Source organism: Rhea americana, unplaced genomic scaffold (genome assembly GCF_003343005.1).
Source record: "Rhea americana isolate MKP2758 unplaced genomic scaffold, rheAme1 scaffold_322, whole genome shotgun sequence".
NCBI lineage: Eukaryota > Metazoa > Chordata > Aves > Rheiformes > Rheidae > Rhea > Rhea americana.
Window position 1 is genome coordinate 362460 of NW_028186449.1, and position 25458 is coordinate 387917.

General features: G+C 34.8%; 1 protein-coding gene across 2 annotated transcripts in view; it reads right to left on the reverse strand.

The window, feature by feature from the left end:
* Positions 1 to 25458, reverse strand: part of ARID2 (AT-rich interaction domain 2) — a 107937-nt gene that overhangs the window by 35205 nt on the left and 47274 nt on the right. For both annotated transcript variants that reach the window (XM_085310665.1, XM_085310664.1), the window contains 3 exons: positions 11770 to 11903; positions 10679 to 10897; positions 7579 to 7646 (listed from right to left, as the gene is read on the reverse strand). In XM_085310665.1, coding sequence (XP_085166791.1) covers positions 7579 to 7646; positions 10679 to 10897; positions 11770 to 11903 — 421 coding nt within the window. The remainder of the gene's footprint in view (positions 1 to 7578; positions 7647 to 10678; positions 10898 to 11769; positions 11904 to 25458) is intronic.

Below are 25458 nucleotides of genomic sequence, written 5' to 3' on the forward strand. Positions count from 1 at the left end.
CCTTTCTAGAAGTTAAAATCAGATACACCAAGCAACCAAGAGAGATTACTTACACTTAATRGTTATTCTTCAAAACTGTTCTATATTCGTGCTGAGAGCATGAAACTCTAACCACTCAAACTAGAATTTTTGCCTCAGATTACCTTTTTGCCCACATCAAGCACAGCAGCACGCATGTCCCATACTCACATCCATCTCAAAGACAGCATGAGTCCTAGGTATTTCACCAGCTGTGAAATGACTATCGGAGTTGTAAACAGGACTTCCTGTGAACCCTTTGCAGATCTTAAGATATTCTACAAAAGGTTGAGTGCTATCACTTGAACCCTAGTTCAGGGGAAGCTGCAGTTTAGCCATTTCATGTTTGGTTATTAAATGATCTGCTATCTCATGAGAAAGTCTSTAAGTAGAAAGAGCCTGGGAGTGGACTCTTCCCCCCACCCCTGCCMAAAAAAGCCCCTTGACTAACCCTTTCTTGATCCACCAGAGAGAAAAGCCTGAGAACATACAAACTCAAACCAGATGTTTAGTCAAACACACCCTGATACTGTTGGTGTACAGACCATATTCTCTTCACTCTAGTCATTCACTCCAACAGGTAGAAAGGCTTATCTCTACAGAGAATATAGAAAAGAATTAAACTGTTTCAGCCACACTAACAGAATCCCAACAACCTTGTGGATGATTTGACAGAAAGACTGCTGAGGGAAAGGCTCTCATGAGCAGAAAACAAACAAACAACAAACAAAGTAGTAAGTTTATCTTTAGTTCTACAGCCAGTTTGGCTCTGGACTAGGACAATACTAATTTCTTTTAGCAATCAGTGCTAAGACATTAATATTGGGATTTCCTCTGATTCCAGGGTCAGGGGAGAATCTAAGGAAACATTACCCTACATCCCCATTCAATAAGCCAATAACTTAAACAGCTGACCTTAGTGTGTTCCAAGTGGGATCCAAGCAGGCCAGCCACAGACTAGAACATGTGGTATTTAACACATCTGTTTAGAGATGGGCTGCAAACTACAGTGTTGATAGCATTTCCCATGACAGCGTTTCCTTGTTCACATAAACAGGTTGCAATCAAATTCTGAATGTACAGATGGAAGCCTGATATGCTTTTACCACCATCTTGAGCTCTAAAACACCTTAAAATTTGACCACAGATGGCTGAGATGAGTTCCTAGCCAGAGAGAGAAACATCAGTCTCTAATACTGTGGAAGGCAGAACACCATTTCATTTGTTTCCAAGAAACTACATATTGTTAGGCACCATTACACAAGAGAGTCTTAGAAGAGCTCCTYCCTCAGAAGTGTTACTACTCTGTTCAACGACAACAGTCCGGRCCAATGATCGCTGCATGTACAGCTTTATACAAAGAACTATGAAAGTATAGTGAATCAATCCTGTGAGTGAGACGGTCTAACTCAAGTCATCAAGTTTAAAATCAAGTTGTTCAAGTATTTCAGACACTGAATTTTTTGAGAGAGGGGCTACAGAGGAACAGATTTCATCTGACCCCCACATAAACAATATTTCAGAGTCAACAGTGATACAAATTCTGCATCTTTCAGTAGGACAGAAGATTCAGTGAAACTCAAAGTAAATTCCAGGATACTTAAGACCTCTTGAGGAAGGAGAAAAAACAACAACAAAAAAACCAGTCCATTCCTTAACTGGAATTACGAATCTCCTTAATTACAAAGACCCTTACAACATAATCGGGGAAAAAAAAGACGCAACAAACAAGCTATAGTACGATTTTCTGAAAGTGATTCTCTGTGATTCTGGTGAAGAATATATTTCTACATCTCAGACAAATTGTCACACTAGAAGCAAATGCCGTACTGGTAAATGATCAAAGTAACAATTTTTCTTCCAATGCACTACAGTTACCTGCAGTGATCACCATCTTGAACTCCTGTATATAGGTGTTCAGATTTCTTTCGTTCAGAATGAATCTGCAGTTTCTAYTCCTCTTCTTTACTGGGAAAGACCTGGCCTAAAATCACAACCTTACATCCTCAGAAAAGGTAACTGAGCTGATTTAATTGCTCTCAGTACACTCAACGTTGGTTTCCTGCCTAAGCAGGAAAGATCTCTAAAATTGGCAGAAGGCGCAGATCACAGAAGTTAGATAAGATGAGGTGGAAAATAGAATTAAATAACCTACATACAGTATTCCAAAACCATTTGATAGAAGAGAATAGGGCAAAACACGTCAGAATTTTTATTTTCCCATAGGGAAAGCAGAGGTACAGAAAGAAAAGCTAAGTTAAGCTTTAGGTTTTCCTTTGAAGAATGTATTTATGACATGGAGACAAGAAAACAATTAGCTTAGCAAATAAAAGAAAATTATGTACAAGCAGTTATTTATTCCATACTATAAAAAACGGTGACAGAGCACTGGAACAAGCTGCCCAGAGAGGTTGTGGAGTCTTCTGCTCTGGAGATGTTCAAAGCCCGCCTGGATGCAACCTGTCTAACATGCTCTAGGTGACTCTGAGCAGAGGTGTTGGACGAGATGATCTCCAGAGGTCCCTTCAAACCTTACTGATTCTATGATTCTTTGAAAAAAAACACAGCTGCAATTTGCTACTATATATCAACAGAAAAGACATGAAGAAAAAAGTGAAGCTCTTTATCCATAGTTATTCCTATATAGATATTTTAGGTCATGATATAACTCTGATAATGGAAATACAAAGCTAAGACTTGAAAGCAAACAAATAATGCTCGATTACACGACGTCCAGATGGCAAGTGATAATGGACAAGGGGTAAAGAGCTTGATTCACATGCATAATCTGATTACTCTCAGTAGCCGAGTTCCTTTGGAAAAAGATGCACAGGATTACAGAGAATTCACTGGAAATCAGAGAAACCAAATTACTGCCTATAAAAACAATGGATGTCTCTGTCCATTATTCATGTAATATAGCAATGATCATGAGCACCTATTAGCCAAGAAAAAATATGAGTTCAATTAGACTCTGATCTGAGCCTGGCAGCTTGATGGAACATTGTGAAGGAGACAAAGATGACATCTGAAAAGTATTTCAAATATTTGCATTTGTAGGGAGCTCTATCTAAGCACCATCTAGGAAATATTCAAAAAAAGTGTAAAGAAAATTACTGTTAAACTCATAGAGATAAGAGAGAGTTGAACAAGATACGAATTTTACCAGAAAAGTTACACTGGAGGTAAAGCAATACATAAAGCAATAATGAAAGTACAAAGACTGTAAGCATGGAGTTTGGAACTCAACAACTTGACAGGACAACAAAAAATTCAAGATGCAAGAACAAGAAAAAAGTTGTTTAAATTATATACAAATGAATAGTATACAAAGAAATTTAGTAGCTTGCTGTTACACAGCATCAAATTCTGGGCAGCTGCTGAAAACATGAAAGAAATATGAGAACAAACAGCTAAATCCATCTAATTACGAGCATGTTAAACTAATACCCGCAAGTGCACCATGCTCAGATGAGTAAATACAACGAGCAATGAAACAGTTAAAAAAACAAAACGGAAAAGCGGCAGGAACAGATCAGATAACATCTGAACAGGACAGGTGTCAGAGCTCAGGGTTGGGGGGGGGGGGGAACAAGACACCTAAGATGACTGGCTAAAGGCCAGTTGTTCCAATCTTGAGGTAAGGCTATCCTGCCAATCCAAATAACTAGAGATTTAAGTTTATTGGCAGCACCTGATAAAAAACAAAAGGAGAGAAAGCAACAAATTAGCATAGCTTCAGGGAAAACGGCAGGCATGATTACAATGTCTGCCAAACAAAGCTGAAGTTAAAATGATACTCAAGTTTTGACAATTAATGAAATTGAGATTAAGTATGTGTTCATGTTCACTGATTAATAAAGACATCTTGTTCAGTGTAGAGGTAAGCATATAGAAAGTGAGAAAATATGCAGCACTGCAGATAAGACAACAAACTTTAAAGAACTATGTTTGGAAATTCTTGTAATACTAAGTATTGGCAAAAAGTTAAGCAACTGGTTCCCTCAAAGTTTAGTATTTATATATATATATATATATATGTATGTATGTATGTGTGTATATATATATGTATGTACGTGTATGTGTGTATGTATGTATGTATAGCTTTCCATCTTTGTCTTGAATGTCAGTGGTGGTAGAAGACATGATAAAAGAGATAAGCTCCTTTATTCATGCATATAACACTACCAAACTAGTAAATAGTTCTGTAAAATCATGACACTGATGACCTTTTAGGAAGCTTGGTGAAATTCATGACTGCTTACAATGAATTCTGAAAAGTTAAGGAATTACATTTAGTAGCAGTAATAAAACTGTTTAAGACACTCACATACATGCACTCCTACGTGCTCCTAAAATGCCTGATCAATGCCTAGTAAGAAGAAGGATGGATGAAATTTAACAGAGATCTACCGTAGTTGACCACTGCACAGAATATACGGAAAATAGACTGATAAAACCATTACACTTCATATTAAAGTAAAAACATACCATAAGAAAACTACAACAGAAAGGAAGTTCAATTTAATTCAAGCAGTAACAGAAATCTAGTAGTAGCAAATAMGTTTTTCAGGAAGAGTGCAGATGTAAAGCAGCATGATTTTAAGTCAAAACTGGAGGAGAACAGAGTTAAAAAAAAAAAAGTATGGGTGCTGAAACAAGAAAATCTTTACGATAAATTATAGAACTCAAAGAGCTTACAGAATACAAACAACTAACAGTTATTGCTTAGATATTTAGTGAAGGAAGAAATATTAGTGACGATGCTCTACGACTCCTAGCATCTGCAAAGATACAGTAGAAGGAAGAGAAAAATAATACAAAAACACATGGCCATTTTTCTTTATTGAATTGTAATTTAAAAATACTAATATGATTAAGAGATTAAAAAGCTCATATTAAGCAAATATTATGCTTGTATTGAGGAAATGTTAACTAAAAACTTCCACAAACCATGTTTAGTATGTAATTGCATAATTCTAAATTATGTATATAGCCACTGAAAATGAAACTAAAACTAAATTCCTCTATAAAATCCAAGGTTCCAAGTTATTTTCATATCTTTTAATAGGCAGGAGGAGGAGCTTGGAACAAAGTTAATTCTATAACAGCAGCTTTATAAATAACATCAAGTGTTCTGAATATACTAGAACGCTATTTCATATAGCATTTATATTTGTTGTATTGCATTTGAAAAGCCATTTTCTGGCAATAAACGTTGGAAACTTCATTTTTTTTGCATAAAATTGGCTTACAAATGCTTAAATTGACATGACTTGGGTAAAGAACCCAAGTTTATGATTTCTTTCAGAATCCTGAATTTAATTCTCCGGATCATTTTGAAATTGGCTTCAGAATTTCTAATATTCTCAACCAAAAAACCCAAAACTTCAACACATCATAAGATCTAGTATGGTCTGAGGCTGATATGTACCAAATTTGATAAACTACAAATTAGTAAAAATTGAGTTTATTTAAGAAATTGCCTTCCCCCTATTTTCTATGAATCTCTCCCTCTTTCTATTTCATGCCATTGCTATCTATTCTATTTCAATTCATAATTCTGCATTGTTTTTCCTCCCACTTAAAATTCTTATCCATTTCCACCTCAACAAGAATTTCTAATTTGCTGCCATTATAGTTGAAAAACAAATGATGACGACCTTAGAAAAACAAGACAGAAATAACTGGCAGCAAAATAAAAATAACCAAATAAAGAATTTTTTAAAAAATAACGAGACATAGAGAAAGGAGGGAATATAAACACTGCACAGTCATTCAGTTCACTTTAAGTTTAAAAGCACATATAAATAAATAAAAGATTGCATACACAATCTCTACCCTGCCAACAAAGTATCTCCATTGTACATCAAGAAACTCCCATAATGCTTCCCCTGTTTTCTTTTTTGACATACTCACAGCTGCAATATAAAATAAATTACTTCCAGTAGTAGGGTCAAACAAATGTTTAAAGTAAGATGTTCTGAAAAAATCTGGATTCTTGGCATTAGACACATTTTTAGATGTGGTGCTAGGTTCTGACATGCTTTCTGCAGTATTTCAATACAGAGTGGTACTACACATGTTGTAACATTCAAAAATAGATCTTGGAGAACATCCAAGTTTGCTGTTAGTAAACCTTATTGCAGCTACAGTGGTTCTACTTAACACTCAGTTAAAAATACTTATCAGAACCATCTGTCCTATCTACCACAATTATTTAAGATTATGTAATTAACAAACATATAATAAGTTACAATTCTGCGTAACTTTATTTGTTTATTTTACAGACCTAGACAAGGTAATTGTTGCAGCTCTAGATCAGCAACAGCCTGTGACAGTTTAGGGTGAAGTCAAAACAGAAGTGCTAAGCACTTTGAAAATACAAGCCAAAACACAAAACCTACAGTATTTCTGGACATATTTCTCAACAGAAAACGGAAACAATGGTTATAAGGTATTATTTCTGACACTTAAACACACTCAAACCAAAATTTTCAAGATCAAATATGAACAAAAACGAGAGCTTACCTTTTCGTTCGTAACTTCATTTAGGAAATTTTGGTTGGGGAATCTATTCACTGGTATTTCAGCAATATCTATCATTTAGCTAACATAACTGTTGGCCAACTTGTCCCAAAATTAAGTATTATAAAAATAWAACAAAAGACAACTGAAAAGAGCTTCTAACAAATATTTCCCTACCCTACTTGTAAAACTTTTTGGTATCTAAGAAAATAAAGAATTTCAGTGGAAATCTGAGTATGGGTTCTTAAGAAGTTAAGCAGTCTATCATATTTTTTATTTGATAAATAAAAACCATAAATCAAAATAGGTTTTTAATCCAGCTTTTTCCTATTTTAGCCACAGAAAGTATTACTTGAAACGCTACTCAAAAAAACCCCCGTTATATATTACAGCAAATATGCTAGAATGCCAAATCTCTTTCAGATATATTTCATGCTATCATTTACCATAAAATGCTCATTTCGTATAAAGAGCAAATGTTTATACAAAACAACTTCTGGTTATATATTCTTTTTTTTAACTTATTTCACTAGCTGTACAGTAGATCATGCCCTCTAGTGGAAAGATTAAAAAAAAGCCTTGTGCAAAAATAGCTTAATTGAATCTAACTCACATTTCTAACTTATCTTAAATTTGCGCTGTGTTTCTTGTGTCATGGGCTTAATAGTTTTCATAATCCAGAATGTTTTTACTGATCCTGACATTAAAAACAAACAAACAAAACAGCATTCTTTTTTCTGGCTAAATTCTGGGCAAATAGCTGCTTTCTCATGCACACTTTAGCTTTCTTACAAGGAGGAACCTGGAACCTCTTTATTCCTTAGTATATTTTTTTCTTAGTACTTTTCTTCCTACTTAAATCACATGTTTTACGAAAAATGTGATCTACTGTACTACTATATTTAAGTCAAAGAATAAAGTTGAGACTAGTTCAAAAGACATATGTTAGTACATCTTACCATTTTTTTTCTTTTTAAGGGATTTGATACCCATCATATGCAGTGCAAAATAGTTTAATATTCTTAAAATTACCTTAACAAAATCTCTATCCGTTTTCTCCTTCCATTCGTCTCCAAATACAGCAGAAAATGATCCTAAAGCTTTAATCATAGAAAGAAAATTCAGTAAAAAAAAAATTTGTGAACATTTTGCTTGATTTTTTCCAATCCATAAATGAAATAAGGATTCAACAACACTACAGACTACTCAAATGTCTCCTTTTTCTTAAAAGAATCTTGTGCAAAATTATATAAACCCACTGAAATTTCTACAGTCATTTAATTAACTGTTACGGTAATTTTATAGCTTCAATAGAGGTATACAGAATGAACTAGCTTGTGAACCCTCTAAAAAGCCACAGAAAATTTTTCTATAGTTCTTTTCAAGTAGTCAAGATGACTCAAACCCCCACCAGCAAATATTTTCCATTTGCACAGGATAAGCTGTGAACATTACTTTAGTAATCAAGCAAACTCTCACTAATGTTTTCTAAAAACAAGAAGAGCAGTAGCGTGACTTTGATATCACTCAACTGAAAGTGTCAGTATTCAACTAGGAAGTGTAATGGATGTTTCTGGATGTTTGGTGGAGCCACTGCCACAGATATTCTAACCCATCACTCCTTGAAAGCAGCAAATACAAGTTTCAATCAATCCAAAAATAAACTCTGGCCTGCAGTGGTTCTATAATGAACRAATGGCATGTAAAGTTACATTTAAATATTCTGGTTCATAGGATTTTGCTCAAAAAAATAAAATACTACAAAATTCACTTAAAAGACTCAACCAGCTTTTAACTCAAGGCTTTTGTAGCATTGCATATTCAAGATGCTGTATATTCCACAAACCTTGGGGCTGTTCTATCACATGCAATATAGTTGTCATCTCAGACTAAGAGAAAAAAAGCTTAAGAAATTATGTTTTCTTGTTACCTAGAAATACATTATAAATACTAACAAGGATAAAGCCTTAATTACATATTAGCCAGATCTAAAACTCACATTACATTTAAATAAAATGAACAAGCTATCATTTATTTACACCTGAAATTATCATATCATCATGACAATATTTTCATACTAACTTAAATTTGCTACTCACAGGTTAATCACTAAATTAATCACCAAACTTGGCAGATTTATCATCATTATTTATAATATAAAAAGCACATAAGCACTGAAATTGAAGCTTCATGCGGTAAAAACATGTTATCCCCTGAGTTCCTTCCTCCCAATTTCTCCCAAGAAGTTTGAAAATCTAGAATAAAAATAAAACCCACAGGYTTATCAAACTACAGGAAACACCGAAACACTTCATCACTGCTCTAGGAAGCATCAGATTTCAGGAGGGAACAGAGAAGTACATCTGGTCTGAGTGATTACAGTTGAACTTGGAATGCGAATGGTCTATCAGTGCCAAAATACAGCTTCTCTTGGAACTAAACCTTCCACTACCACTGGCAAAAGCCAAGGAAACAAGGGGAAAGTCCTAATGCTGACAGGATCTTCCCTAGGCTTATGCAGAGGATAAAAATCTCTGTGTGTATCAGACAGGAACAAAATGATGTTTTTCTCAGTGAAAGAAAAGAGCAGGTCCATGACATGCTTGTCACTCCTCTTAGACTTTACCTCAAGTATTTTTCAGTGTAAGAAACACTAGCACAGGACTGCTATGGAACAAGTCTGTCCTTGGAGTCCAAGTTTAGAACTCAAGAAAACACTGTCTACTTCTGCTGTTATTCCCTGATTTCTTGGATGATGTGAAAAACCTGCTTCGATTTTATTTATAAAATCGAAAGTCCCATAAAAGTTACACCAGAWAAATAGTGGAGAGATGACAATCTCAAAATATCCAGAGAGCAAGCATCCTGAAATCGCTAATAAGGTGTACTAAGCTGAACTTCAGTTTCCCTTCAAATATTTTCTTTGAAAGTTCTTGTGACTAGGCTAGCTGCAGACTCAATCATATGATTGAGACCTAATCATATCCAAAGAGCTTGGGCAGAAGCCAAAAACTTGAGGGACAAAAAAGCTGGAAGAGACCAGTGAAACACTGTAAAATTAAACAAAAACAAAACTCCCTCCAAACAAGAAAAAAAAAAAGCTACAAATCATTAAGTTAAAATGCTAATGATACAAAAAGTAGTCTAACAGATCTAACAGATTCTTCCCTGCGATTTAAAACAGAATCTGGCATACCATACTGTGCTCATGCTTACACATGCAGAGCGGATTTATACTCAACAAACACAAATGATCATCTGTACTTGCAGGCTTAAATACTTTTAAGGGTAAAAAAGAAAAGAAAGAGAGAAAAAGCTTATTTCAGCCATTTCTTACAGCAATAATTCAGTATCAAAGATCAGGACAAAAACAGTAAATGCCTCCTCTCCACGACTGTGAGATAGGACCTAGGCTTTTATGATTTTCATGTAGTTTAGCTTAACTTTTTTCATCCTCTCTCAGAGAGAAAAACAGACAGGGAATTATCAAGGAGCAACCTGGCATGGAGGCCACACTGAGCACTTCAGACAGAAGAATTTAGTTCAACATACTGAAATATTTTTATGGAACAGACTACTCTCTTCAAAAATGAAAGTGTTTAATACATTAAGTATTCCTGAAACTCAAAGTAAGATAATATTTATTCCGTGAGCTTTGTTTTCTGAATTTCACCACAGATGAAAGTGAAGTACCAGGATAAAGTCTTAGTGGGTCATTGTTTTTAGACTTCCACTTTTTTATTTTTATTTGTGATTGCCACCAAAAGAGTATTAAAAACCAACCAAACATAATACAGCCCTATGAATTCAGAAGAAAACACTAATATATTAAAAGCAGTGGGTATTTAATGTTGTGAATTTGAGTATCTTGCATAATTTGACTCTACCATTGAAAAACTAATTCTTATATTTCACTACACTATTACATATTATTTTAAATTACCTAACTTAAAAGGTATTTGTATTGTTCCAGCTCAGATATAAACTATGACTGTGGAAGAGGTAAAAAGATAAGCTAGATATCTAAGTACATTACAGTGCAATATAATTATAAACATTTTGATTATCAAGGGTTGTAAAAGGGGTAAAAAGATTGCTCTTTCTGTTGCAAAAAAGTTTGTTACATACTTACTGTCATCAAACACCCCAGCGTTAGCAAGCAGCAAAGTGATGATTTTAGGGTCCTTTTCAAGCTGCATGACATGCTTGCTTTCATTTGAAAGAAGAGTACATACATTAATTGCAAAGTCCACTTCATTTGGGAGTCCAGATAACAGTGAAAGCACCAATTTATTATAGTCATTTGGTGAGTTAAAGTCCATAGACAGCCCATAGCTTTGACGAAGGTAATCTAAATAAGAAAAAAATAAATTAAAACAATGTTTCCAAGGCTAAACTAAGAAATTAATATTCAGATGATACACTAGCAATGCTATTATGAATTATAAATATAAAAAATAGCTTATTAATAAGGTGTTGTGGGTTTTAACATGCTTTTACAGTATTTCTTTTTTTTCCTTCCATCTGTCTTTGGCCAGAATGCTGAGTACATTCTATGTAGTTGTGTATSCTTCTAGCTAGTTATTAATTCCTTCATCATCTCCCAACTGCAATATTGCAGTATGTTCTCCAAGAGAAAAGCTTCAAAAATACAAACTTAATTAAAGCAGAATTGAGTTGTAACATTATTTTTAGTTATTTTCTACACAACTAATTACAATTCCATTCCACAAAGCCCACTGGCTTCAAATTTGTTTATTGCTTCTTTTCAAGAGTCACATCTTCATTTGTAAATTACAATGGTGTTGACTCTGACTGCCATATGCATGAGCTTGATTCCTCAGGTTTTAAAGTTTAATTAATCATTTCTGTGCAGAGCCAAATATATGCATTCAGTATCTGATTAATCTGACAAACAAAATTTGTGAATTTTCAGGATATGTTGTTTCAAGACAAGTAAGTATTTAGCCCTTCTAATTAAAAGGAGAAACTTTTGGAAAGAAGTGAAACAGCTGATAAGATTTTTATATTTATTTTATTTTGGTTCACAGTGAAAAGGTTTTTGAGTATTAAATTAATAATCTGAATGACCTATAGATTTGATATATTTATTAATATTGTAAATTAATCTCTATATTACTTACTGTAACCTGTTCCAACATATTTATATAAATTCATATAAAAGGAAAAAATAGCTTTTTTTTCCCCCACTCAAAAATTTACCTGACACACTGTGTTGCTGGTAGTTATAGGAAGTTGGAATTGCACCAATAGGAAGTTGTGGCTTTGGATTGCCTGGTTGTACCTCATCATCCTCTTCCCCAAAATGATGGACTTTCTCATACTTTTCTAGATAACTGGAATAAAGAAAGCAAAGATTTTGAATATATATAGAACGATTAAATCCTTCATCCTCCAAGAGATGAACTGCCAAAGGAAACAAACTGTAAAACTGTGCAAACACGGAGTTTACTAGAAGCAATAATCAAACTGATAGAAAACATAAACCACGAATCAGACTAACAGCTGATAGAGAAAATCCAGGTATGTGGAATTATGGATTTATATATGAAGTTTCTTTATATTTAGGAATAATAATCCCTAGCTAAATTACAACCCATTGAGCCCTCTTGYCACTAAGCATTTTTTTCCAAATCAAATTTGTCTTTTGTTACCCAAGACAAATCTGCAAGAGGAAGCATCATAAGAAAGTATTCTGCACAATTTACCAATAGATATATTGGGTTCAAGTCCAGGAAAACACTTGCTTCTTCTAACCTGACCTACAGAGAAACAATATACCAAATCCAAGCTATTACACAAAAGTAAGAAATTAGATATACTGAAGGCAACAATTCAGGGTCAGGAGTTCTGCAACTAATGACTATTGGAAATCCCACAGAAAAAAAATGCTGACTACATTGTATGCTATCTCAGAATAGATAGCAAGAACAAAAGCAGTACATACCAAATGTACATAGTTAATCACCTTGGTAAATAAATCTTTATTAACTTTGTGAATTTAGCATCAAAAAGTATCCCTTTCAGAACCTACTACACTCCAACTTAAGAAATAAACACAAAAGGCCCACCACAGCCTTAACTTTACACTGATACATGATGTCAATATTTTTCATTCAAAAATCATAAAGCTGCCTACATTTACAAACATTCATGGTATTGAAGACTGACAATATCAAGTCAATTAAATCATACTTAAAATATTACATAATCAGGAAATGAGGAATTCATTTAAAACGTTTATCTTCCTACTTGTATATTCTAAAACTATTTACTATCTTAAGAAAAAGAACGAATTTCTAGCATCATTTTTGTCAAAAGGCACTAAAGCTAGTAACTCTTGATGAATCAGACAGATTTCAAGTAAATGTTTAACTGTAAGAAAACAATATTCAGTTACTTCTGAGAATTTCACAAGCATTACATGATTAATTACTTCATTAAGTGATGCCTCAGTGACATAAGCACACTCTTAAAATATTAGTAAATATATTCTTTGGTAAGAAAAGGTACATTACAGAATTTAATTAGCCTAAATGAAGAAGAAAACTGAAGGGTCAATAGGAGCATATGATGATGCTCTGCACCTATGTTTTGTGTCTGATTGGCACTTAGGATACTCAAAGTAACATTAAAATTGTATTAATGTTATGTGACCAACTGCTAAAGCATCCTCTTTATTACCTACACTTTTTGAGTGAGCTAATGAGTCAGCAGAAATCCTCACTGCAATATCATTTTGTTTTTAGAGATTCAAACTGATTTAAAACTGTATTTAAATACTTCTCCTTTTTAAGCTAAAAATCCTCATTTATATTGAGATCCCAATTTAAAAATCCATTAAAAAATTGCAGAAAAGTAGTTCATAACTTTCTTAAACTTACAACACTTCCCTACCTAGTTTTCTAAATCTCAGTGCTAATGTTTTCTCTTCATCCTGCTTCCCCTCTACTTCCCATTCTTTCTCTTTCCTTGAGTTTTAAAACCAAAGTTTAAAGCCAGATACAATTCATATGGCAAATGACTCCTAGCATGTGTATCAGTGATACTACTCTAAACTGAAAAAAAAAAAAAATAGTTCCTGATCCCTTGAATCATTTGACTCTTTGTTGCATTAATACGATTATATTTAGAGAGTCTAAGACCTAAGTACTTGCATAACTATTTATTTCCTTGTTATTTTACCAGAAAATTAATACCATAATTTTATACTTTATCTGCTACTATTCAAACCTTATTCAGAAAACAAAACAAAAACACCCTTCCTTCTGCCTTCTCATAGCATTAAGCATCTTATAAATGAATGCTGTAACACCGAATATGACAATCACAAAACTCAAAATGATTAGATGTGACAGTTTTCATTTTCCATAGTATCATTTACTTAATATCTTTTTAAAATGTTTTATAACAAAAAAGAAAGTTAATACAACTAGTATGTGATTAAACAGTTTAAAAGTAGTGGAGAGATGCAGTACACACACTGTGGAATATATAAATGATACAAAAAAANAAAAAAAAAAAAAAAAAAAAAAAAAAAAAAAAAAAAAAAAAAAAAAAAAAACCCACACACAAACCAAAAAGCAAAAAGCTGTAGTAGCACAGGCAAATATTCAAGGGAACTGTCAGAAATGGAAAGCCTGGTGAATAACGCAATAGGCAATCTTATTTGTCCCATGACTCTATGCATTCCAAAGCGTATCTGTACTGGTTTCTCAGAATAACTGTGCAGATACCCCTAACATAGCTACAAAACAAGGTTTGCTGGGATAAAGCATTCATCTCCATTTCTTAAAGCTAGGAACCTATGCTTTTAAATTATCTGAAGAGTATCTTATTCTTCCTGTGACAGCTCTCTTTTTCCCATTCCCATTATCATCTCTTCCCTATTCTGACCAACTATTCTACCAACTGAAAAAAATACCCATGGCTTATTTATTCCGAAAGGCTGAAATCCCAGTTAGCAATTGGTGATTTTAAGATAAACTTACTAGTGGCTTCTGAACTCACGAGACAGAACAGAGCTGTGCAGTACCCTGAAATATGCACAAATCTAACAGCTCTTAGGACCACCATGTTTCCAGTTTTCCCCAGTCTGTAGGAACCTGGGAATAAACGCCAACACTTTTCACTTAAAACACTGGTCACTCACAAGGCAATAAAGAAAATACAACTTCCTGGAAAATATCATCACCACCTTAGCACTGCAGAATTCGATCCATCTGTCTGTTACCAGCATTTATTTGCTGTTTGCTTTTAAACTGTTCAGCTATCTTCATCACTGTCATTAGGGTTTGACTAAATGATTTTGTATTGTAACTGAGGTGATTAATGTTGAAAAGATGACTTCAAAAACTAGTCTTACTTCTGACAGTAAGTCAAAAGAAAACCTAAAGATCTAGAACTGATTTCTCTAACACACAAAAATACATGCTTTGATTTATACTCTTATGAGATCACCAAAAGCCACTGAAATCAAGCAAAAGATACTCTGAGGAAAAGATACCAACTTCACTAACTCCTGAATCAGATTAATCAAATCTGTGAATGAATAAGTCTCATCAATTTAAACAGTGTCCACACAAAAACAAGACTTCGAGGAGTAGTTCAATGACTAGCCAAGGCAATCTTGACCTTCCCTCTCCTTCTAACCATCCAGTCTCTCACACTCACTCCAGTGTGCTGGACTCTCTAGTGAGCTCATTTAGCAAATAAGGAGGATTCTGGATTTGTTTTCTGCTGATTTATCAAACCAAACAGGCATCAGAAGAATACTAAAGCTGGTGCAGGGAAGCAGCAGGCACTATAGCTAAGGATGCTAAGGAGGAGCTATGCATGGGCCATTTCAGTAATGCAGAAGCTAGGCTGGCCTAGCCTCTCTAACACAACTTCACCAAGAGAGCTGAGGCTAGACTTAATTTCCTCCCATTTGTTGGTCTGAGTCAAAGCTTAAGCTCGGCATAAGATACTTTCATCAGTGAATACATTACATCATTTCATAAAAATATTAAAAGAAGACAAATCTGTTTACAGAAACGCATATGGTACTCAAATACAGTTTCTAAGTCTACTCCCATCTTTTTCTGGACTTGTCAATTCTACCAAGAATGAATAGCTATTTACRCATTTAAAAAGAATATGCCTTATATATTCCAAAATAAACCATTGCATTCTGTATTTTAAAATACACTTTTAAATACTGAATTTTTATTAAACCCATGTCCCAGAAGAGCTGAAAAATATGAATATCATAGACATTCTCCTCTGATAAAACCTGCTTTATTAAAATGTGTTGAAACAGTTCTGTCCAACACAGCACTCCGAAATCTAGAAAAAAATATATTCCCCTTCTTCCCTCTCTGAAAGTAAGCAATTACATTGTTTCCTACTTTGTTTGACTAAGCAGTTTGGGGGTTTAAGAAGAAAATTCTCCTGTATGTGTATAAAAATAAAAGACCTTTGCAAAATCAAGCAATCTTAATTTTTTTCAGTATTGACAACTCTCACAAAGTCATCATGTCATATTCAATATTACATAGAAAAACAGGACTAGAATAAAGAATCACCTTAAGTGATTACCTATTTTTTTTGCTTATGCAAGTAATAACTACACCCTCTTAAGTTCTCAGCTCCTTTGAAAAAGTGGTACTACTGAATGACAGCTAAAGAACACTCCCTCTCTTTCTTGTTTCCATCCTGCTTCAAACTAATCTTAAAGTTTGCTGAGAATAATAGAAAAAAAGAGTTGAAAGAATCTTTCACGAAAAAAAAAAGAAAAAGAAAAAAAGAAAAACAAACAAACCATGACAAAGACCTTTCCTGCTTCTAGCACATAAACTTACTCCTTTACTCCTTTTAAGATACTCCAAACCACCAGTTTGGAGGGCAGATGTCTCATTTCTGAATGCATAGAATTTAACAATACTTGCAATTGCAATAACCATACCATAATAGACTGACTTAGAATGATTTCTTAATGCTGCATAATTATTGACTGCTTACAGACAACTGCACAGACCTCAGTCTTCCACATTCTCTTTTTATTTACTGTAGGGAGAGAATGAATCACCTGGAATTTTAGTATAGAGAGGGAGCTTAGTAAATTAGCTTGTAAATGAGCTTTACTAGTCTTAAATTATAATCTTGCCAGTCTGGCATATAGCTACTATGCAAACAGTAGAATAATTTAAATACAATAAATGGAGCTTTTCTATTACTGAGAAACAGTTGTGCAAAAGCTTCTAAATGATCTGATTATGATCAGATACTTATAGAAGAGTAGCCTCGTGTATGCAAGCTTCAGAGCAACTTAGATCTGTAGCTATAGACTATCACAGAAAGTGATTTCAGACATTTAGAATGCTTCTTGAATTCAGCACAGTCATGGGCTGCTTACAGGTAACAGCAGAGATCTCAGTCTGCCTATCTTTTATTCTCAATTTCAACGCCAACTGAATGACTAGGCCCTAAAAGAATGACGTGGCTGGTATGTATGCAAAAGAACTAATACATTAATTTAATGAAAGATCAGAATTAAACTATGAAATAAGCAATATATATGGTATATAAAAGTTTCAAATGGCTTCAGAAGAAAAAAAGTACATGTTATATTGATGCCTTGGTAAGGATGGAATAGTGAGGAAAACTATCTTCTATACATAAACTGGAAGGCACTGTGCCAAACACCATTAGCATGGCATCTTAAATCAGTGTTAGCCAAGTGCACACATGATCCAAAATATTCAAGAAACTGAAGGGTGCACTGACAACCTACAGCCACTTCTTCCTTTCAATTTGGATCACACCTCTATTCTGAGAGGCTTAACATTTTTTAACATCTTGTGAATAGCTAGATCGACTAGGCAAGTAAAGTACTAAAATATAAGAGAACAACAATGACAACCAGAGACATGTGAAGGCTGGCCAATTTTTGAAGGGCAAGTAGTTTTTGTACTTTCTGAAGACTTGGTTTCTTGAAGGATGTTTTGAATTGGAAATCAAAAATAAAGAACTTTTTGAAATTCAAATTTACACATTATACATTTTGTTCCTGTGACAGAACTTCAATATGTTCTTTTGTTTCATTCAGGCCCATAAGAAAAGTTTTGTGAAGATGGCAAATACTTTTGTCCATTAAAAATATTTATTTCAATAATATCATACCTTTTTATTCAGTCAAAGTTTCAGGCTTGTTTTCAGACATTTGGAAAAAGTACTAATAAAAGGAAGTCTAGACAATGTAAAGCTTAGTGCCATGCAGAATTTACTACTGAATTATTCAGGACTATGAATTCAGGACTATAGTGCTGAATAGGCTTATAGTATACAATGAACTCTCAAACTATGATTTGTGGAACACTTACAGGGCTTATTGAATCTCCTCTGAAAAATACAAAATTTTTATCAAAACAGATTTAGACTTCTAGAGTACTATGGCTTTTAAGTAAGAATTTTGAGTAAGTAAATAGAAAGTATGTAGCAGACTTACTATTTGTCAACCTCTTTTATAGATCATTGTTAAGCATCTGCCTTATTCAGGTATTTTGGCTTGCTACATCAAGACACAGTAAATTCACCAGACTCTTAGTCAGCCAGTGTCTGACAGGAGAGAGAAGACAGCATCACTCCTTACAKTCCGACAATTTAATCCTCCTTACCTGTGCATTTGGCTAAATGAAAAGCTGCTACCATTCCTATCAGATCTCCAGCAGATCCTTCTTGAACCTTTTCAGCAGCATTATTAACAGGGGACTACCAACATTAACTTACACCAATTGTTCGCTTGAACACTTCCCACTATTAAGGAAAACAGACATACACTTCCTGCTCATTCTTTCATCCCCTCTCTCTACTTATTATCCTAGCAGCAGTAACATCCTTCCAGATAATCATGATATAAAGTCCTTAACATAATAAGGATTTCACACTACTCTATCTTCTGGTTTCTGCCACTCTAAGCGAAAATCGTGACATATTGTCTCCCTCTGCCCCTATTTGACATTAATCTTGCCTTGAAGAGACTCAGTAACGTCATGGTGGGCTACGCCAACTAGAAAATTTTCAGAGCAGGGGTCCATACTTGAGTAAAACAAAAACTGTGACAAAAATATTGGAGGCAAAAGCAAAAAAATTGAAGTTGTTAATGGAGATTCAAATAATGGCATACTGTTGTCCAATTTGGAACTTTAAGAACTTACTGCCCGAGTTTCCAATTACATTCCTCCCTGATATATGCAGAATATTGGTTTTTGCACTCACATGTGATTTGCTCCGTTCCACATGTGAATTCTTCGTAAGGAAGAACATATTAACTTGTGGTGCCAAAAAAAGGCCATAACCTTTTTAAAAAGTAACATCTTTACTAGACAGTAAATAATTGCCCTTTACCATGAATCATGCTTCCTACAGTTATTTGAACATCTGATACATTTATAAAATTTAATATTAGCAGACACTATTTTAATCACAGAGACGGCTGCCTCTCAGCAGGGCCAGAGCACTTAACGTTCAATGCTGCTGCTGCCAGTACACGCAGCACAGCCTGGTGCCACGCGCTGGAACGCCCTTGCTTACTACACGGCAGAACTCCAGCAACCTGCTGCTACTGCTACCTCGAGCAACATCCAGCTGGCTTACTCACCTCATGGAAGTCGCTTTGTGAAACCTCTCTCAGAGGGTTTTCATAACCCCTTAGCATAACTGGTTCCTGGAAATACCTAACTCAGCAGCACACTTCAAGCTTCTGCTCACATTTTTAATCTAAATGGACCAAATTCCTGAAACTTGACCCCATGTGAGTGTTTCACCAGTGTCATCAGCAGTCTCTTCAGGGCTTTCTTCCTTGACCCCAAGGATACTGTGAATTTGCTTGAGCAGTTACATCCAACTACTGTAATAATGGGTGCCCACACCTGAATGCTTCGAAATATGTGTGTGGTTCCCACCTTCAYGTTGTTGCCCTGTTTCAGAAACCAAACACTTGCAGGTAAAGCACCCAGGGRAGCACTCCACGTGTGCTTCTGTCCCAGCAGTACGTTGATTTCTGGCATACTGTGACCAACTAGTAAGACTGGCTGACAAATCAAATATCCTAACACTGCCCTTGGCCAGCTTGCTGATCAGTGGGAAAGTCCAGCAGTTGTGCTTTTCAAACACCTGGCCTTCTGCTCTCTACTACTTGGCAGCAGCATACTGTCCCSTCCAGGCCAGGCAGGCCTGTTCACAGGACAGTTCACAGGCAACCCCATTTAACCATAACTAGGGAACTCACCAATTCCAGCCTCTACCCCGACAGCCAACGCAACTCCTTCACATATTAGGCAAATTGTGCGCAAACTCGGAAGACCCTGTCCAGATTAAAATTAGTTTAATAAACTTTCTAATAGACTCACCTATAAACAAAGATTACATATATTGGAACATAAATATGCTAACGCAATTTATCTGTAGCCTGTATTACACAAAATGTTACGACATACTCTTGTTTTACTCATAATTTGGCTAAAACCTTTTATCTAGCCAAAAGCTTTTGCAAGAAAAAAGAGAAAAACAAATACAATCCTTAATGAACTTCTGAATCCCTGTTACRGAAAAGTGTTTTCTACGTTGTTAGTAAAGGAGGGGTAGAGTTTATGAGCATCAGCAATCTCAGAAATTTCACTTTGTTAGACATTACAATGACAAAATAGAAGAGTCAAAGCCCTTTAAGCTAAAAAAAAAAAAAAAAATCACATAATTGACAATTAAGCAACCAAATTCTGRTCTACTGTACTGTAAATAACACCAAAATGTATTAATGCCTGCTCTTTCAAAATTAAGATCCTTCATTTACAGGCTTTCTTTTTTCAATCTATGTTTTAATTTAATTTAAACTGTATCCACTTGTGATCCATGGCTGGGGTCTGCAGCTACTTTCCCTAACTCTTCTACTGCATTCTTACTGTTTGCAAAAAACAGTTCTAAAACAGCATCACCTCTTACTGCTTCAGCAGCTGTTTCACTAAATCTGATAGGCTTCACATCCAGGAATAACTGAGCTGTACCATTATTAATAGTATTTGTCCTCTAGTCTATATCTGAGAAATTAACGTTTCCACAAAGATGAGTCCCAGAAGTACTCATCTTACTAAGATTATGCTCATTCTGTTGCCAGTGAGGATGACGGCTCATCAAGCCTGTCAGTATCACAACCGTCTGGATTTAGTTCTTCAAACAAGGCATCAGAATCCCCTGGATCTTTTTTGCTATCTGCATAACATGCGCACAAATTTGGGACACCTCCAAAATGCTCTCTATTTTGAAAAGCAACCTAGAGTACTCCACCTGGATTTTCACCCAGTACCTGAATACAAGAATATCTGTACAGCGAAGATGCACTAATAYAAATGGTAACACGTCAGGAATCACTGTATGCAAGTTCGGGAAATTATAGCTAAGAGTAGTGCCACTAGCCTAAAGCAAGTCACGATAATGTAATGTCACCCACACCAGTCATCTAGTTTCAGGCAACTGCTGACTGGCAGCTGCACGCAGCGCTGCCTGTAATCCTGAACGYGACTGTATTATCAACAGTTTTCAGCACTCCTGAATCCAACACAAAGCTGGTAGCAATACAGTGAATGTCTCTACACTGTAACAGGTGTTATGATACAATAATAATACATTCACCTAAATGCAATTTGCCATATAGCCTTAGTTATACACAGCATGGCTTGTAATACAGAAGCTGCATGGAATTTAAAAACCTGTGTTCAGTGAGTACTATTTAGGTCATAAAGTCTAGTGTTAAATTCTAAAATTAAAATTGCATACACACATTCATTCTTTCACAACCATACCCTGTGAGGGGACAGTGTTTTGATTACAATAGAAATATTTATCTGTTAAACTAGTGTATTTTAAAGAATATTCTTTAGAAAAAAATTGTACAAATATATAAAGTAATACACTTTATTTTTAAATCAGAATACAAATGTTCTTTCCTACAGAGCAGTAACTTCCAGCAAGTTTTAAAGCAGGGAATTTACTTCCATTAAAAACTGTGACTTGTATTTTCCCAAACAGTAATAATCTGAAAGAAATTGGTCATTTTAATAATGAAGCTAAAAATCAAATCCATAGTTTGACTCACAAGATTTAAAGTAAGTAGAAGTATACTAAGAAATATTAAGCATTTTGACCACCTCCAATATAACAACGAAATGATGCAGAAGTATTTTTGCAGACAAGTAACTTTGTCCATAAAAAATTGCAATGCAAAACCACACTTGCAGATTTAATGCAAGTACAAATCTGTGCAACTTTGAAAATCGGTAACAAAGAACTGCAAAATTGACTGGAAAACCACCATCTGTGTAAAGTTCCATAATCAACATATAAATATTAAAATAACTCTATGAATAAAATTATATACATTATAAACATTTTTTAAACATTAGGTGTTAATTCTTCTAGGGTTTTTTTTTGCCCTATCTAGCAAAATATCGCACAAAATATTTGAATATTCTCACTGAAGTCACACATTTAAAATTACACACTTAGAACAGCAAATTAATTGCTAAAAAATTGCTAAACTGCAGTCTGCCTCATCTGCAAAGCCTTCCTTCCTTCCTTTCAGCTACAAATACTTATCTTATGTATGTTTCTAAAATTTAGGAAAATTACACTTTTCAGACTGCAGTGAAAAGACAAAAACAAAAACTTAGTCTCATGACTTAAAGCTCTTAAAAAAACCTCACATTTGCATATTTAATGCCAATAAATACATATGTTGCTTATGCAACACTCAAGCACTCTTAATGCAAAATACACAGGCACTTTTTAACATGAGGCTTCAAAGTCCAGACTCCATATGTCCCGAGGAGTATCTTCATTAGTGGAAATGGGTCAGACTTCTTTTTTATCTCCTTTCTCTCCTGCCTGTTAATCTACACTCTGTTCCTTTGACAAGAAGGGCAAACAGGATTCCTGTAAGAAGACTGGTAAGGGAAGAAGGGAACTATTCTAGAGAACAGTAATTGGAGAACTGAATCTCCTCATAAAAACAGCAGCCTAGAAATAATCTTTCTAGATTCCCGGTAATTTTTCCAGCCACCAGAGTGAACATCACTGCAATACTTCTTCCAACCTTGTTCAGCACAGTTACTAAATAACAGCATATGAGGAAGAAGGGAAAAAAAAGATTTCTAATGGCTTGTAGGCTATTTCTTAAATTTACTGAATCTAAAGATCTGTATGAAATACATTGCTACATCATGTTTTCACCTCACAGAACTRTCTGTAATTTCATTGATAGATTCTGCACAGACTCAGCAATTGCAATAGCTGTGTTTTTCTGCTTTCATGTTATGAAATAGTCTTCTCCTCCAATTAAAATACATTTACTATTTCTCTGCTAATCTGCATTCCACACTTTTGACCACATAACCAAAGTAAACGTGCTAGTTTACATATTCCTATGTATRTCGTAAATCAAACAAAAATATGAAAATAAATTAATTCTTTAATACTTTACCAGATGGATCAAATATTCATTAAAAAGGGGAGAACAGAAATAAGTGTCTGATTAAGGAGACCCTCCCGGGATTCTGCACAATAGCAACATAAATTCTTGAAGTTCTACAGGGAAAGACAAAAGCTGTCTTGGGAAGGAGTCCTTTTGCTACCTCGGTATCTCACCAGATGCCAGCTTGTAAGAAGAAATGCAATCTACTTAAAAATAGCTGTATGTCTTAAACACACGCTCAGAGAGAAACTAAAACAGTAATGACTAATTGCACATCCTTCAATCAAGAAGTTAACATTATGTTGTTCAGGGTTTGTTAAGGATCCCAAAGCATTCTGAAAATATAGCTAAGTAGAAATTTAGAGATGATGATAAAGAGGTTACATATCGATTTAGCTGTCTAAAGATGTAAAGGCTACTTATCTATACTAGCAGAACAGTGCTGTGAGCATTCCCATGCCTGGAAACAAACAGTTTATGTTATTAAATTGTTAGAACGGAGCCTGAAACAGCCTGGAACTCAACCCAGGCCACCAACCACTCTTTCAAACAATTCATCGGCACAGTTCAGGAGCTACCTTTGGTCAGGGAATATTCCCCAATAGTAAATGTGGGTATAGCCATCCTGTTTCGGGGCTAAGATTATGGATTTGAGCCATTTTGTGTCAATTAGCCTCAGGCACACTYAATTTACTATTACAGATACATCCAGAGAAATGCTACACAGATAGTCTCTGACTTAACACAAATTTTGATACAGAATGGGGAAAGCTGACAGATGTATGAAGTATTGCTCCTTAATAGAGGATTTTAAAATTACCAATGACATAATAATCATGAAAAATTTAAAAGCATTTTTGCTTTGGCTTGTATAACTGTAATGCAAAGACATTAGAACACGTACAAAGATGAAAGAAAGAACAAAAGGGCATGGGGAATACAGATAAAGYCTAAAGATCAGATTTCCTGTTGGGAAGTATCCATCTCTGGCATCAAAGATAACCACCGCAAATTGCTTTAAAGGGAAAAGGAGGAGAAAATTTTAAATCTTAAAAAAAAAAGAGAGAGAGAGAGGAAAGAAAAAAGAAAGAAATATATATATTTTTGTCTAATAAACTGCTAAATGAGAATGCTGTTGACAAATATCTGGTAAAAATACTTGTACTATAAGCTTATTGAAAAGCTGAATAGATGGATACTATGAGGATGCTGACTACATTGAAAGAGGAATTGTGTTCTTTTATAGGAAAGTAAAAAAAAAAAAATCCAAAATTGTATTAACAATATGCAGGCATTAAGTATTASAAATGGCTTGGAGGCTATCAAGTCTCTAGTGGTGGTCTGGGGTTTAGCAGAGACAGAAATCTGATCCTTCACTGTGGATTGACCAGACTTTTCAAAGCCTCAGTAAAGCCCAGTAGAGCTTACTGTTCTGAATAGAAATAATTTGTGGGAAGAGAAGTGTTCTACAATTAATATATTATATGCCTTTTTTAGGGGCAGAAAGTACTTAGCAAGAAAGAAAATGTAAATTCATTGTACAAAGCATCAAATTCACATTATTACATGTGTCTCAAGCATAAAGTAAGAAAAGTACTTCTTTTTGCAGTGAATAATCCAAATGTTATCCTTTCTTTCCCAGAGTCTTCTTTCTAGGCAATACGTACATTATGAATGTCATTAAATGCTACATGTTCTCTAAAAATGAAATCAAGAAAATTTTGCATATGGACTTAGGGCATCAGACTGGTGGAGAGAGCAGACCACTTTCAATGATAAAGTCATTCAAGAAAGCATTTTATTTCAGTATGGTTTAACAAGTTTTGAAGAATCCTCTCTTTCAGTACAGCATACAATAACWGTATAGAATTTACACTTCTCATTTAGTGACAGTGTGCTTAAGCTACTAGAGGAATATTTTTCCCCCCAACTTTTTTCTACTATGGCCGCTTGTAATAAAAATTTTACATCAAATTTAGAATGCTTTTCTTCCCATGGCTAAGAAACTAATAATGAAGATTAAATCCTGCCATTCTGTTCAGCACTGCTCTTATCTCAGTCACAGCGGTATRCAGTCGCAGGCATTGCATGTCCAGAAAAATGCGGACCAAACTGAGAAAGAGTCAGACTAAGGCTACACAAACTGTCTGAGATCTATAAAACTGGAGCAGAGGAGGAAGGCCTGAAAGAACCTAAATTGTTTAGACCACAAGGAAGACAGAGCTGAKGCATGACAGCATATAGGGACAGGGAAGATACAGTAGTAGTCTTCAGGATGGTAAATTTTTATTGCAGCAAGAACTGGACCAACCAGTTTTCTTTGCCAAAGTGAGTAAGAAACATGAAATGACAAACTGTAGCTGGGGAGAGGGAGGAACAGGGACCCA